Genomic DNA, 15,965 nt, shown 5'->3' with positions numbered 1-15,965 from the left:
GCTTTATAGGTGAAGGCTAGATGTGTTACTACTTGAAAGCATGCTGTAAACTGTCACAAGTCTTAGGTACTGATTGAAAAAACTAAACTATGTATTTAATTAAGATTTTCAATATGTGGTGTATAGGTTTGCTGTGACATTATGGCAGCACAAAAAAGGTCTGAAAAAGGAAAGCAGTCAGCCTGCTTTCCCACACTAAACCCAATACACTAGGTTATAGTGTGGGTGAACAGGAGTCCAACAAGGGGTCATTTACTTGATATGTTCCCCAGAAGATCCTTTGCTAAATGAGTAAATCGTGTGCAGGGGCAGGGCTTCACTTGGATGTGGAGTCAGACTATGAATATGTAAATTAAGCTGGTGAAGCCAGACAAAAAGAAATTCAAAAAGAAAGACCTTCCTGTGGAGCATACAGCAGCTTATAAGTACCAGAAGGATTAAGATTTTTAATTAGAAGTAATTTACAAATCTGTTCAACTTTCTGGCACAAGTTGATTTAAAAAAAAATAAAGAAAAATTGTTATTCACAGGAGTACCCCTTTAAAAGGCACCCTGGTTTAGACTGCTTACAGGAGATGCTGGTTAGCAGATTTCTTCCAGATAAAACTGAAGACAACAAAGCACAAGGTCTGCAGCGGTTTTATTTACAAGTTTACACTGAACAGAGAAAGAAACACTGACGTTCAAGCCTGGTTAAGGGTAATGTAACAATAGGTATCATTTAAGTGATTACATTATAAACAAACTACACTGAAAAATTAATGCCAGTAAAAGTATTGGCCATTTTAAGAAATATGATATACAAATTGAAAATGTGTGATTGAAGAGTTGAATATGGTAAGGTATCTGCACAGAAGTCAGATTTTTAAAGAATCTGAATAAAAAGAAAAAGAAAACAAAAAGGCGGCTGTGACCATCCCTATCTTATCAGTGTAACCTTTCCAATCCCAGAAGAGGTCTCAAGGCTTTACTAGCATTTACACTTCTGCTGGGAGGGGGGAGCGGTTACCAGAAGAGCCTAGTTTTAAAGTAGAACAGGCAGTTTGCTTATTCAAGTAGAATATATTCCCAGTGTCCGCAGCTTATGTAGTGGAATTACATTACGGAGCAGGAAGACTTCCCTTGTGAACCTACACCATCAATTTTTTCTGCTTCCAAGATTATTCTTTTAAACACGTCAACAGCAGTCTGCAAAAAAAAAACAAAAAAAAAGATAAAAAGCCAAGCTAAAGAAAGCGCACAAAAGATATGCACTCATGGCTGCATAAAGAGGTATTGTCACGTTAACAAGGTATTGAATGCAAATTAGAGTTTATGACACTGGTGGAAGTGGGGTATGAAACTATGAAGTGAAGAGTAGCAGTGTTTTGTAGCCAATCACAGGCCTGGTGAAAGGTCAACAGTTTAGCATGTGGTATGGCACTGCATATATCGCTGGTAACCTGTGCCCATTAGGCGGTAGAGGTTGTGACTAGCACATAGAAGGGAGTAACTGGTGAAGGTGCTGGGCTCTAGCCAATGAGGTGAAAGGCCAGTGGGCCCCAAAACCTGATCTGTGCTGGAAGTACATGGAAATATATTGCAAAAGCAATTAAATTGAGACTTTTGCAAGTTGCGATACGGCCCCCTGGGAAAACCTGCGATTATCTGGCTCCCGTGTGCCGCTGCAGGCCAGAGCAGGTAAAAAACAATTAAAATACTAAAAGTCAGGGTTTCTCAACCAGGGTGCCGCCAGCTGTTGCGAAACTACAACAAAGGCTGTCCGAGCATGCTGGGAGTTGGAGTTTGACAACAGCTGTAGGCACCCTGGCAGAGTAATGAGACAGGAGGAGATAGAAATTTAAAAAAAGGTAGAAATGTAAAATGGGCAGTGGACATGAAATGGGTCGATGTATGCAAAATTGGGGGGGGGGTTATCGCAGTTTCCCCATATCGGGGAAGATAGCCGATCATTTAAGCTACATATCAGTACTAAATGGAGAACAGTTTAATTGGCTTCAGAACTTGAGAGAAGATAGGAGGAGAAGGGGGGGGGGGGAAGGAGTAATTTAAAAAAAAAAAAAAATTTAAATTTAAACACACACACGAGACTTTTGTAGCGGAGATCACATCAATCTCCACTGACTACTTCAGTCTGGTAGCTTCCACAAAGGCCTGCAAACCCTCATAATTACATACCTGATTCTCTTTAGCTGAAGATTCCAAGAAAGCTGCATTCCATGACTCTGCTAGGGCTTTGCCTTCTTCAAAACTGATCACTCTGTAAGACATCCAGATGCATAGATTCAGACTTTCAGCAACCAACAGTTTGTCTCCGATTAACAAAATCCCCAAAAATAGTAAATCCCAAAATTCACAGCTCAGCTTTTATATCACAAAATGCTGAGCTGTGATTGGTTGCCATTGGCAAATCAGAACAGTTTGTTCCAGGATTGATTAATCTGGGTGTTAAATGGTTTTTAAAGGTCAGAACATTTATTTTCACGCTGACCTCTAAACTATAACATAATGAATCTCCTTACTTTACAGCCCAGGTCAAACTGCTCCAATGATGCAAAGGAGATAGTGACTGTAGACTGCCTACCAAATTACTTGTTGCCCATTCTAACCAGATTTCAGCTTTTAACCCCTTAAGGACTCATGACGTACCGGTATGTCATGGGTCCGCTCCCGATCTATAACGTTGGGCCCGGCCTCTAACAACGGCCGGAACCCGTGGCTAATAGCGCGCGGATCGCGCTGCCGCACGCTATTAACCCTTTGGACGCGGCGTTCAAAGTTGAATGCTGCGTCTAAAGTGAAAGCATGCCGGTTAGCTCAGGGAGCTGTTCGGGATAGCAGCGGTGAAATCGCGGCATCCCGAACAGCTTACAGGACAGCCGTAGGATCCCTACCTGCCTCCTCGCTGTCCGATCGCTGAATGACTGCTCAGTGCCTGAGATCCAGGCATGAGCAGTCAAGCGGCAGAATCATCAATCACTGGTTTCCTATGAGAAACCAGTGATCAATGTGAAAGATCAGTGTGTGCAGTGTTATAGGTCCCTATGGGAGCTATAACAAAAAAAAAAAAAAAAAAAAAGGGAAAAAAAAAGTGAAGATAATTTAACCCTTTCCCTATTAAAAGTTTGAATCACCCCCTTTTCCCATAAAAGAAAAGTGTAAATAAAAATAAACATCTGTGGTATCGCCGCGTGCAGAAATGTCCGAATTATAAAAATATATCGTTAAACCACACAGTCAATGGCGTACGCGCAAAAAAATTCCAAAGTCCTAAATGGTGAATTTTTGGTCACTATATCAAGAAAAAATTAAAAAGCAATCAATAAGTCCTATCAATGCAAAAATGGTACCGCTAAAAAACTTCAAATCACGGCGCAAAAAATGAGCCCTCATACCGCCCCATACACGGAAATATAAAAAAAGTTATAGGGGTCAGAAGATGACAATTTTAAACGTATAAATTTTCCTGCATGTAGTTATGATTTTTTCCAGAAGTCCGACAAAATCAAACCTATATAAGTAGGGTATCATTTTAACCGTATGGACCTACAGAAGATAAGGTGTCATTTTTACCGAAAAATTTACTACGTAGAAATGGAAGCCCCCAAAAGTTACAAAATGTCGTTTTGTTCTATTTTGTCTCACAATGATTTTTTTTCCCGTTGCGACAGATTTTTGGGTAAAATGTAATGTGATTACAAAGTAGAATTGGTGGTGCAAAAAATAAGCCATCATATGGATTTTTAGGTGCAAAATTGAAAGTTATGATTTTTTAAAGGTAAGGAGGAAAAAAGGAAAATGGAAAAACGCCGAGTCCTTAAAAGGTTAATTCCTACAAGGTACTTCACACAGGGAGCTATTCAACGTATACCTGACAGCTATATGGGAAGGGAGTGGATCTGCTGTAAATACCACGTTATAATGGAGTGTACTGCTGCGAAATACACATCTTGACTAATCCATAAAAATCCATGTCGATGCTGCTCAGTCACATCATAAGTGATGTGGGGGGTGGGGGGGGTTATTTGTCCAGACAGAGCTGAATGGCCTTATTGGAAATGTTTCTGTAGGTTGAACCACCACCCCCCAAAAACAAACAAAGTGCTGCTCTGATAAACAGCGCCACTCTAGTGGAACCAAGCTGTAATGCCACAAAAACTGAAGTGAACGCCTTAACCCAAGGACAAGAGTGGTTTTGTTTTTTGGAAGACAGAGGCTGTATTTTTTTCCTAAACCTGGATAGCCCTTAAAAAAAAAAAAAAAAAAAAAAAAAGGGGGTACTCTGCTGCCCAGCATTCGGAACATTTGGTTACGGACGCTTGAAGTGGGCGGCTGGGGTCATGACGTCACGGCTACGCCCCTCTTGATGTTACACCACACCCCCTCAATGCAAGTCTATGAGAGGGGACATGACGGCTGCCACGCTCCCTCCCATAGACTTGCATTGAGGCTGCATGGTGTGACGTCATGAGGGGCGTGGCCGTGATGTCACAACCCCAGCGGTCTGCACCCAGCATTCTAAACAGAGATCAAGGGGGTCCCAGAGGCAGGGTCCCCACAATCAGACATTTTATCCCCTATCCTTTGGATAGAGGATAAGATTCTAGGGGTGGAGTACCCCTTTAAATACAGGTTATACAAAGGTTATTGATAGCTGTTAATGCTACATTCGTTATATTTTCTATCTACCTGACCATTTAAATTTTCTACCCTTTGTTATATACCCTTTCCGCTATTAAAATTTGAATAAGCCATAAGACTTCTGCACCCACAATTACTTTGGTCTTTCCACCGTGGCCAAGAATACTCCATACACTACACAAACGGAAGTGAGGCAACACAGACAGTAACTTACCTTTCCATGTGCAAGTCTTTTTTGTTTCCAACCAACATTATAGGAACCCTGAAAAAGATCTAAAGTCAGTTGAGGTGCCGAAAAGAACCCATCATGACCGATATTATAAAAAAAGGATCAACAACTTACTGGACTTTGCCCACCATATCCAACAGTTTCTCATGAATAACTTTAATCACTTCAAAACTGAAGAGAGAAGAGACTGGTTACTAAACAAAAACTGGAATAGTACAGCAGTGTTCCCATTTGAAGTTTTATCTGGCTTTGATTATGTCATAGGAGTGCTTAAAAATGCCAAATTTTCATCAAGTAATGAACCATGACCACATATGCGCTTTACTCAGATTAAGAGTAACATTATTTATAAGATCAGTAACTACAGATTTATACAGGCTTTCCTAGAGTAGTATAGAAGGTACAGTGGTCCCTCAACATATGATGGTAATCAGTTCCAAATGAACCATCGTATGTTGAGGGATCCCTGCAATGTAAAGTATAGTGGTCTACAACCTGCGGACCTTCAGATGTTGCAAAACTACAACACCCAGCATGGTCCAGAGCGGTGGGGACAGGAGAGTACAACTTCCTCTACCAGTGGTCTTTAACCTGCAGACCTCCAGATGTTGCAAAACTACAACACCCAGCATGGTCCAGAGCGGTGGGGACAGGAGAGTACAACTTCCTCTACCAGTGGTCTTTAACCTGCAGACCTCCAGATGTTGCAAAACTACAACTCCCAGCATGCCCGGACAGCCAACGGCTGTCCGGGCATGCTGGGAGTTGTAGCTTTGCAACATCTGGAGGTTCCACAGGTTGAAGACCACTGGTATTGGAGGTTATACTCACGTGTCCCCGATGCTCCGGCAAGGCCTCTGCTTCCCTGGCATTCTCGCCCTCACGTCGCTACGCACACCGCTCCTATTGGACAGGACAACGTGCACAGCGACGTGATGACAATGGAGAGCGCCGACGATGCAGGGGATCCTGAAAAGGACGCACCAGAGCCCCGAGGACCGGTAAGTGATTGTCAGCGGACCACCGTAAACAGCTATCTGGTGGCAGCTGAAGCAGTCTGCGCTGCCGGATAGCTGTTTATGCGATGGCCCCGACATACAAAAGCATCGTATGTTGATGCTGCCTTCAACATGCGATGGCCTCTGAGAGACCATCGTATGTTAAAACAATTGTATGTCTGGGCCATTGTAGGTCGGGGGGGAGATAGGATGGGTCACTTCCCTACCACCACATGTATATAGGAGAAATCAGACATGGGGTGTGTACTTGTGTTTTTTTCAGTAGCATGAGGTAGTCGGACAGGTTTAAATAAACCCCGTTGTCGCTATATCTGTTAATGAACATTTTCTTTACTAGAAGGTAATCTCTTGCTACTGCATAGTTTCATGAATTTTCATCCCATATCTAAAAATACTATTGGGGGGAGGGGGAGGAAGAGATTTATCATCAAGACAAGTTGACAAGTTGCACATAGCAATCAGATCGCTTCTTTCATTTTTCAGAGGCCTTTTCAGAAATGAAAGATTGGTTGCTATGGACAACTCAGCAACTTTTCCTCTAGAGAGGTTTTGATAGGTCTCCACCTATGCATTTTAGGGCCTGTTGTAATAGCCGGTGTTTACAGAAAGTTTAATGTACATAAATAGCTTAAAAAGGCCATTGGGTTATTTCAGCACCTTGGAGGCCAGAAGAGTGTCCCATCTCCCTCCATCTGAATTGTAGTCTATAATATTCCATGTAGTGCCATCCATGAAGAGTCTTTACACTATTAACAGTGTCTGATCTGCCCAAGGCTAAAAATTGTGCCATTTTCCCATAGCAACCAATCACAGCTCAGCTTTCATTTTGCCAGAGCTCATTAAAGATGAAGCCGACATGTTATTTGTTGCTATGAAAAAAAAAAAAAAAGTAAATAAAAAAATAAAACAACCCTTCAGCTTATTTGACAGGTGGTTTAACATCTACTGGCTCACTCTAAACATGATGTGCACAGCCTTAACTACTTAAGGACAATGGATGTAAATTTACGTCCATTGCTCACTCACGTTATATGAAGCGCGCTCAGGAACTCAGTGGGTTTCATAGCAACCGGAAACACCGGCTATCAGCAACCAGGACCCGCAGCTAATACCGGATATCGCCGACTGTGCAGATGTCCGGCATTAGCCCTTTAGAAGCCGCAATCAAAGTTGATTGCAGCGTTTAAAACTGGAGAAAAGACATACCGGCTAGTTCAGTGGGCTGTTCAGGACACAACGCCCCTGGCTAGGGGAGAAGTAAACGTTTGCTGGAGTTCCTTTAACCCCTTAAAGGGGTACTCTATCCTTTGGATAGTGTAGAAGATGTTTAGGGGCAGAGAATAAGATGTCTGATCACAGGGGTCCTGCTGCTGGGATCCCCCATGATCTCTCATGCAGCACCCCCATTCACCAATTGCATGGAGCAAAGAATGCTCCATGGCTGATGGGAGATACAGGGGCCGGAGTATTGTGATTTCACGGCCAAGCCCCGTCGTGACGGCACACTCAAGCAAGCAACGCAAGCCTTTGGGAGGGGGCGTGGTGTCTGGAACAGCTCACTGAACTAGCTTATTCACAGGATAGAGGATAAGTAACTGATTGGAGGACGGACTGCCCGTGATTTCCGGGATGGGAACCCAGCTCTGAGGAGTCATCTACCGGTAGACGGCACGTGCTCCATTTCTATGGGAGCCCCGATGATGTCAGAGTGCTGTACTCAAGTCTTATAGGCACTCCACAAAGAAATGAATGGAGCGCATGATGTCTGAAGCATGTATTCCTCACTGAGCGCCAGGTCCAGTCCTGGAGATTGCAGGGGGTCCCAGCACGATCAGCTACTTAGCCTATATCCCATGAATAGGGATAAGTTAATCCTATCCACAGGATACATCACCCCCTCACAAAAAATAAAAAGCCCTAATGTGGTGTTCTCACGTTGCAGTTAAATTGGGGAGAATTATCAAGACCTCGGTGGAGAAAGATGTAGTCCATGGCAACCAGGTTTGCTACTTCATATTTTAAAGGCCTCTGAATACAAGCTGGAATCTGGTTGTTATGGGCAATTACACTACTCTCCCTCTACAAAGGTTTTATAAATCTCCCCATTGTGTTTGTATTCTAGGCGATCGGAAAAACTGACCTGTTTGATTAATTGTAAAGTTTGTTTACTGCATCAGTTATTGGAATAGTCTGTACTCTCAAGCAGAGAAAGTGCTACAATCAGAGTAAAAACTCACTGAAACTGCTACGTGTCAACAGCCCCAGAACACACAACAGATTCATTTTGCAGCCTATCAAAAAACTGCAATTGTCATATACAACATATCTGCTAAAGGAACCACCCATAGACAAAATATACCTTTTGATGGAGGTGACCGAGTATACAAGGATGTATCCATTAATGTCTATGGAGTAGGTCTGAGGAATAATTGAAAATTCATCCTAAAAGAAAAGAGAAAAAAAAAAAAATGTACACATACAATTACCAAATATTTCACATAAATTCAGGAAGATCAGGACATCCCTGTTTCCATGGGAACAGATCTAATCACTGCCAGTCACCACAATTACCAATGCAGTGGAGATCAGATGAGACATTAACCTGCAACACACTGCCGACCATCTGAAACCCAGCACAGCAGCTCACAGGGACATCAAACCCAGTTATGTATTAGAATACACTGCACAGTGAAGACGAAAACACAAGGATCTCCCATCACAGTCTATTGTCACCTGTATGCAGCTGTTCATGTCTAGTTAGATATTTACCACAACCCCCCCACCCCCATAATTGACATAGCCTGAATTTAATAGTTGCCATTTAAAAAAAACTTATAGTTTTGCCACTGCTACATACCATTCCTTAACCCCTTAAGGACTCCGGGTTTTTCCACTTTCGTTTTTTCCTCCTTACCTTTTAAAAATCATAACCCTTTCAATTTTCCACCTAAAAATCCATATTATGGCTTATTTTTTGCGTCGCCAATTCTACTTTGCAGTGACATTAGTCATTTTGCTCAAAAATCTACGGCGAAGCGGGGAAAAAAAATCATTGCGTGACAAAATCGGAAAAAAAAAAAAGCCATTTTGTAACTTTTGGGGGCTTCCGTTTCTACGCAGTGCATATTTCGGTAAAAATTACACCTTATTATTCTGTAGGTCCATACGGTTAAAATGATACCCTACTTATATAAGTTATGATTTTTTCCAGAAGTGCAACAAAATCAAACTACATGCAGGAAAATTTATACGTTTAAAAATGTCATCTTCTGACCCCTTTAACTTTTTTATTTTTCCACGTACAGGGCAGTATGAGGACTCATTTTTTGCTCTGATCTGAAGTTTACCGGTAGGATTTTTGTTTTGATCTGACTTTTTGATCACTTTTTATTCATTTTTTAATTGTATAAAAAGTGACCAAAATACGCTTTTTTGCACGTACGTCATTAACCGTACGGTTTAATTAATGATATATTTTTATAGTTCGGACATTTACGCATGCGGCGATACCACATATGTTTATTTTTTTTTACACTTTTATTTTTTATTATGGGAAAAGGGGGGTGATTCAAACTTTTATTAGGGAAGGGGTTAAATGACCTTTATTAACACTTTTTTAAAAAAAATGTGCAGTGTTATAGGTCCCATAGGGACCTATAACACTGCACAAACAGATCTCTTACACAGATCACTGGTGTGTATTAACACGCCTGTGATCAGTGTTATCGACGCTTGACTGCTCCTGCCTGGAACTCCGGCACGGAGCAGTCATTCGCCGATAGGACACCGAGGAGGCAGGTAGGGGCCCTCCAGGTGTCCGGTCAGCTGTTCGGGATGCCGCGATTTCACCGCGGCGGTCCCGAACAGCCCGACTGAGCAGCCGGGTCACTTTCACTTTAGAAGCGGCGTCAGCTTTGACCGCCGCTTCTAAAGGGTTAATACCGCACATCACCGCGATCGGCGATGTGTGGTATTAGCCGCGGGTCCCGGCCGTTGATTAGCGTTGGGACCGACACGATATGATGCGGGATCGCGGCGCGATCCCGCTTCACATCGCGGGAGCCGGCACAGGATGTAAATATACGTCCTGCGTCGTTAAGGGGTTAAAGGGGTTCTCCCTTTGCCTGATCGCGGGAGTCCCGCCGCTGGGGACCCCCGTGATCTTGCATGTGGCACCCCATTTATAATCAGTCCCCGGAGCATGTTTGACCTGTCACGCCCCCTCCCATAGGCTTGCATTGAGGGGCAGAGCGTGACGTCACACGGGGGCGGAGGCATGATGTCACATGCTGTCGGCCCTATGGACGCCGGTAATCAGACCCGGAGCGAACATGCTCTGGGGACTGATTATAAACGGGGTGCCGTGTGCAAGATCACGGGGGTCCCCAGCGGCAGGACTCCCACGATCAGGCATCTTACTCCCTATCCTTTGGATAGGGGATAAGATGTCTAAGCACCGGAGTACCCCTTTAAATATATTCTGATGGTAAGTGAAAAGTGTCAGATCACAGGTAAAGATGGGGGATGTTTACAATCACAGACTGCCCAGTGGTCCCCAGTGTCTGTGATTTTTAGCAGCAGCATGTGTGTGACTCGCCACTCCATTTATTATCTATACAGCTGCTGAAGATTGTACAATGGTTGCCCACCTCCAGCAGCTCTCAGAATCAATCAAGTGGGGGGGCGATCATGCGTGACTCACTGCTTCCTTCAGAGACTCAGGGTAACAATCTGGAGATCATTGGGGGGGGGGGGTTGGATACGTCACACCCCAGAGAGCTGACACTTATCCCCTATCCTGTGGCTGTGGGCTAAGTATTTAACTCAGAATAGCCCTTTAAAAGGGAACACTGACCTTAACAGTCATATACTTACTTGTCCAGCAGTATCAACTAATTGGAGCTGGTAATCTTGTCCATTCACTGATATCTGTTTGGTAAATGCTGCAAAATATTAAAAAAAAGCAGGCTACATTAGGACCAAGCAGAAGAAAAAAAACATTTGTAAAGCTAAACTTTTGGCCTGGCTGGCCCAAATTTGCCCATGCGCTTTAGACAAAGCTGCACAACCCACCGTCTCTGGACTGTCTTAAGAGTATTGTGACCACCCAATCCTCAATGTCATGTGAAAGGACTGTGCATGCTTTATTTCAAATGTCCAATGCTTCCCTTGGAGAGGTAAGCTGGCACCAGAACTGTGGATCCAGCTTTGTTCACCCCCTCTTAGAGGTTACATGAACAATCAGCCATGCTGAATATTGTGTATGGGGAGGGCTGTAGCCTTAAACCAGTGTTTGTCTAAGTGTTACTGAAAGTGGGTGACCAACATTAACCTCTCCTGCCCCCAAACTTGCAGCAGGAAACAGTGCTCGTTCACACTGGCAGATTTTATTACGAGATCAAAGAATTAATAAATCTCTCCATTTGTACTCCCCACCCCCCTCTTATAGAATGCCTCTTGGCTGGATGTTATTCACTGGCATAGTGATCTGACTGGGGAAATAAGCTGTACAGTGACTGGGGCTAGATACTGGATTTAGGGCTATAAGCATGGAGCACTGTAATACACAGTAGAAAACATGTGGATGGGGGTGAGGCAGGGGTTTGGACACTCTGCATGGACCAAATAAGCAGCATGCTCAATACTGAGTTTTCACCCCCTTCAAATACACCAACAGCATCTGTGCCACCGCTCCAGTGCTCTACATCTGTTTACTGCACTGCTGCGATGTGCCCATATACACATACGTGACTACTGGAGACCAGTGGAAGAGCCAAGTGTTCTCTCACATGACTCAATATTCTTCCACCCTTCATTTTCCTTCAGAACCCAAACTGAAATAGTCATAACCCAGGGACCTTTGTAACAGAAGGTGGAACCAGGAGGAGGGCATTTTGCTATTAAGCGATGTTCAGGAAGACAGAAATTAAGATGATGAAATGGCACCGAGTTGTGTGTTTTTTCACCCTTTTATTGCAGGCAATGTATGGCAAACAGCCAGGTGGCTCAAAGGTGAGCTTGGCATGGCACCAGCTTTAAGAGGTCAGAGAGTTTGCCATCAATATGTTGTTCAGGCTAAATATTACTCATTGGAAAGGGAATGTTTTGTACAGCAACAACTAAACCCCCATGGGCTGTGACCTGCTCTCCTCAGGGCATGAGGTTAGCAGAAGAATCTCTTCAGCATTGTACTTGCACTAGAGATGAGCAAACTTACAGTAAATTCGATTCGTCACGAACTTCTCAGCTCAGCGGTTGCTGACTTTTCCTGCATAAATTAGTTCAGCTTTCCGGTGCTCCGGTGGGCTGGAAAAGGTGGATACAGTCCAAGGAAAGAGTCTCCAGCCCACCGGAGCACCTGAAAGCTGAACTAATTTATGCAGGAAAAGTCAGCAACTGCCGTGCCGAGAAGTTCGTGACGAATCGAATGTACTGTAAGTTCACTCATCTCTAACTTGCACCTACCATATGGGAGGAGGTTACTGCATCACAATCACATAAAAACGCACCTGCACATGGTCACAAATTGCAGCTATGTCGTGCTACCATTGATCACTGCACACAGGTACAGTTTTGCCTGTATGCAATGATATTTCTAAGATTGAGGAAGGCAGAATTGGTGCACCAGAAGGAAAAGTATCACTTTCTCCCCGCAGATAACCCCTTAAATAGGAAAGCCTTATTGGCTTGGTCTTAAAAGGAGTAGTCTAGTCCAGCTTTAACACTTCTCCCCTTATTCTTTGGAAAGAGGATACATTACAGTGGTCCCTCAACATACGATGGTAATCCGTTCCAAAGGGACCATCGTTTGTTGAAACCATCGTATGTTGAGGGATCCGTGCAATGTAAAGTATAGGACAGTGGTCTACAACCTGCGGACCTCCAGATGTTGCAAAACTACAACACCCAGCATGCCTGGACAGCCGTTGGCTGTCCGGGCATGCTGGGAGTTGTAGTTTTGCAACATCTGGAGGTCTGCAGGTTGAAGACCACTGGTAGAGGAAGGTGTACTCACCTGTCCCCACTGCTCTGGACCGTCACCGCTGCCCTGGATGTCGCCCTCCACCACTGTCGTGCGTCCGATGCCACGGCAAGGCCTCTGCTTCCCCGGCATCTTCGCTGCGCACGCCGCTTCTATTGGAAGACGGGACGGCATGTGTAGCGACGTGATGATGACAATGGAGAGCGCTGACTATGCAGAGGATCTCAAAGAGGACGCGCCGGAGACCCGAGGACCGGTAAGGGATAGTCAGAGGACCACACGGGGCAACGTAAATGGCTATCCTGTGGCAGCTGAAGCAGCCAGCGCTGCCGGATAGCTGTTTATGTGATGGCCCCGACATACAAAAGCATCGTATGTTGATGAGTTTGGGGGGGGGGGGAGGGGGGGGTGCGGGGCAATGGGTCCAACTGCTGGGATCCCCGTCAATCTGCCTGGCCACATCCCCTCCACATATCTCTATGGGAGACTCGGAGATACGAGGGTACAGCACTTCAGCTCTCCCATAGAGAAGAATGGGGGATTTTAAGCCAATAACCCCTTTAAAGTTTTGAAACAATGGAAATAAGTCAAACCCATATTTTATCAGGAACTTACTGTTTTCTATTGTTGGATCATAGGCGTCCACAAACTGTCCTTCAACAAACTGGATGGTTAGTGAAGACTTCCCTGTAATGAGAAAAAATAAAATAATTTGTGGTCAGTGCACATGACTGGTGAAACACTCCTGATACAACTATGCATCTAATACACTTAATACTCAGCATAAGATTTATACCCTTACACTAACTATGCAGTGTAAATTGTGCCATTACTGCCGCAGTGAAGAACCTACGTGGTAAGGACAGGACTGTGCCGCGGGTTCTTTAAGTCCGGCCCCTCCCACAAATACAGGCCAACATTTTACACAATAGGAAGAGAAATTCACCGAAAACTTAAGACCTTACTCCAATGGATCTGATGTTTGTAAGCTAGAAGAATGAGCCCCAGATTTAGCTCTGGTTAATGTACAAATCTCAGAACTGTAAGGAAACATGCAATACCTCTTATCCCATTGCTGCAAATGAAGACAACTATGTCCATTTATCTAATGCAGCCACAGGTGGACATCGCTCCGTCCACTGGATGGCACAAGCAGAAAGTGCCAGCTGTATTATGCTGAACACATACGAGGGCACAACCAGTAGATTTCCATAGGGTGATACAGATTTAGGCCGACCCTGGGTTTTGCTCTACATGGTGGTGGAAACAGGAGAGGCCCCGGGTGGTTCTGCTGCTCTGGAAGAGGTCAGCATTATGAAGCTACAGAATGTAGAGAAAGCCCCTGAACCACAGGGTCACCCGGGTGTGACAGTGATGTTTCCAGACCAGGATCAGCAGGGTGACCTGAAATGTCATCTGCCTTTTATGTGAGGGAAACATGACAGTGTGAAATGCCCAACGTTTCATGGATTGTTCCCCTTTACTGTTCTAGAAGTACAAGCCTGTTCTCACTACCTGACTGATCGCTGCATGCAAAGTATGTGAGTCAACGAACATAGTACCAGTAATATTACTGTCTACAAAAGATAGGTGATGAGTCCTCATGTTGTAGGTACCAATCCATTATCTTAGAGGTGGTCAAACAGATCACATAGAAACTTCGAGTGCAGCCCTCAAGTAGAGCTGGGCAGTATGACCAAAAATGTGTATCAGTGTTTTTGTAACTTATGGCGGTTCCACGGTATATACGGTAATTACTTTCACCCCCCCAAATCATGTGACCCGCCAGCGCTGTTCTGTCATGTGACCCCCCCCCCCCCCCCAAACACTAAATATCAGCCCAGCGGGGTACTACTCACATGTCGTCCGCAAGCACTGCCGCCCTCTTTGTTGCGGGCCACCAGCGCTGGAACTCTATATTGTACGCCAGTGTTCTCCAACCTGTGGACCTCCAGCTGTTGCAAAACTACAACTCCCAGCATGCCCGGACAGCCAACGGGACAGCGCAGCGGGCTGATCATTCATGCCCGAGGGGGGAGGGACCCAAACCGGTATTGCGAAAAAAAATTCATATTGTGCAGCACAAAAATTTCGGTATGAACCGGTATACCGCCCAGCCCTACCCTCAAGTCAAAAGGGCCACAAGGCATTCAGCAACCACATACTCAGCCTCCACACTTGGGATAAATGCCATAGATATCCTACCCCACCCATCTCCTGTTTTTTTTCTCTCAGCTCCATAAAAAGGAGATCACCATCGTAGAGAAAGTTATACCATGTGAATTTTCCCTCCCCTGTGGGGCACACATCAGGCAGGGGTGTTTTGCATTACATAGTACAGTGATCCCTCAATTTACAATGGTCTTTTCTGGACCATTATAACCTGAAACCAGACTCAACATACAATGCTACAGACAGTCCAGATCTGTGATACCTGTCAATGGCCGGAAGAACCGACCAGATAGAATGGGCAATTTTACTGGTAAAATACCTGTATTACTGAAGTGTATGCACTGAACTCCTGTCTGGTAGCGCCCCCTACAGTACAGGGTGGTACTAAATTTCCTGTACTATTTACCTGTGCCACAGTTAGCTGATCCTTTGGGCAGCAGAGGGTGGTTTCATGTTACTTTTAGGACATTGTGTGTACTGTACAGGACCCTCAAGAAGCTCCTGTCCTCTACATAGACTGATTTAAAGCTCCCAGCAGCTCTTTTTTATGTAAGGACTTGTGCGACAAAATTTAAGAAAAAATGCCATTGTTACTTTTGGGGGCTTCCGTTTCTACGCAGTACATTTTTTCGGTAAAAATGACACCTTACGATTAAAATGATAAGCTACTTCTATAGGTTTGATTTTGTCGTACTTTTGGAAAAATCATAAATACATGCAGGAAAATTAATACGTTTAAAATAGTCATTCTGACCCCTTTAATTTTTTTTCTGCGTATGGGGTGGTATGAGGGCTCATTTTTTGCGCCGTGATCAGGGCTGTGGAGTCGGACGAAATTTTGGGTACCTGGAGTCGGCAAACAATGCACAGACTCCGACTAAATTTAGATTGGAATAAAAAAAAAAAAAAAAAAAAACGCAAG

The 15,965-nt window shown here is 44.2% G+C and overlaps 1 protein-coding gene across 1 annotated transcript in view; it reads right to left on the bottom strand.

Annotated features, from left to right (window-relative positions):
* Nucleotides 1-623: 623 nt before the first annotated feature.
* Nucleotides 624-15,965, bottom strand: part of RHEB (Ras homolog, mTORC1 binding) — a 41,980-nt gene continuing 26,638 nt past the window's right edge. The window contains exons 2-8 of the mRNA XM_056519626.1: nt 13,487-13,558; nt 10,765-10,832; nt 8,249-8,331; nt 4,985-5,041; nt 4,856-4,903; nt 2,179-2,260; nt 624-1,188 (exon numbers count right to left, since the gene is read on the bottom strand). Coding sequence (XP_056375601.1) covers nt 1,096-1,188; nt 2,179-2,260; nt 4,856-4,903; nt 4,985-5,041; nt 8,249-8,331; nt 10,765-10,832; nt 13,487-13,558 — 503 coding nt within the window. The 3' untranslated portion in view covers nt 624-1,095. The remainder of the gene's footprint in view (nt 1,189-2,178; nt 2,261-4,855; nt 4,904-4,984; nt 5,042-8,248; nt 8,332-10,764; nt 10,833-13,486; nt 13,559-15,965) is intronic.

Source organism: Hyla sarda, chromosome 5 (assembly GCF_029499605.1).
Source record: "Hyla sarda isolate aHylSar1 chromosome 5, aHylSar1.hap1, whole genome shotgun sequence".
In the NCBI taxonomy this organism is placed as follows: Eukaryota; Metazoa; Chordata; class Amphibia; order Anura; family Hylidae; genus Hyla; species Hyla sarda.
The sequence above is the reverse complement of the archived record's forward strand: the minus strand, read 5'-3'. Positions and strand labels throughout refer to the sequence as shown.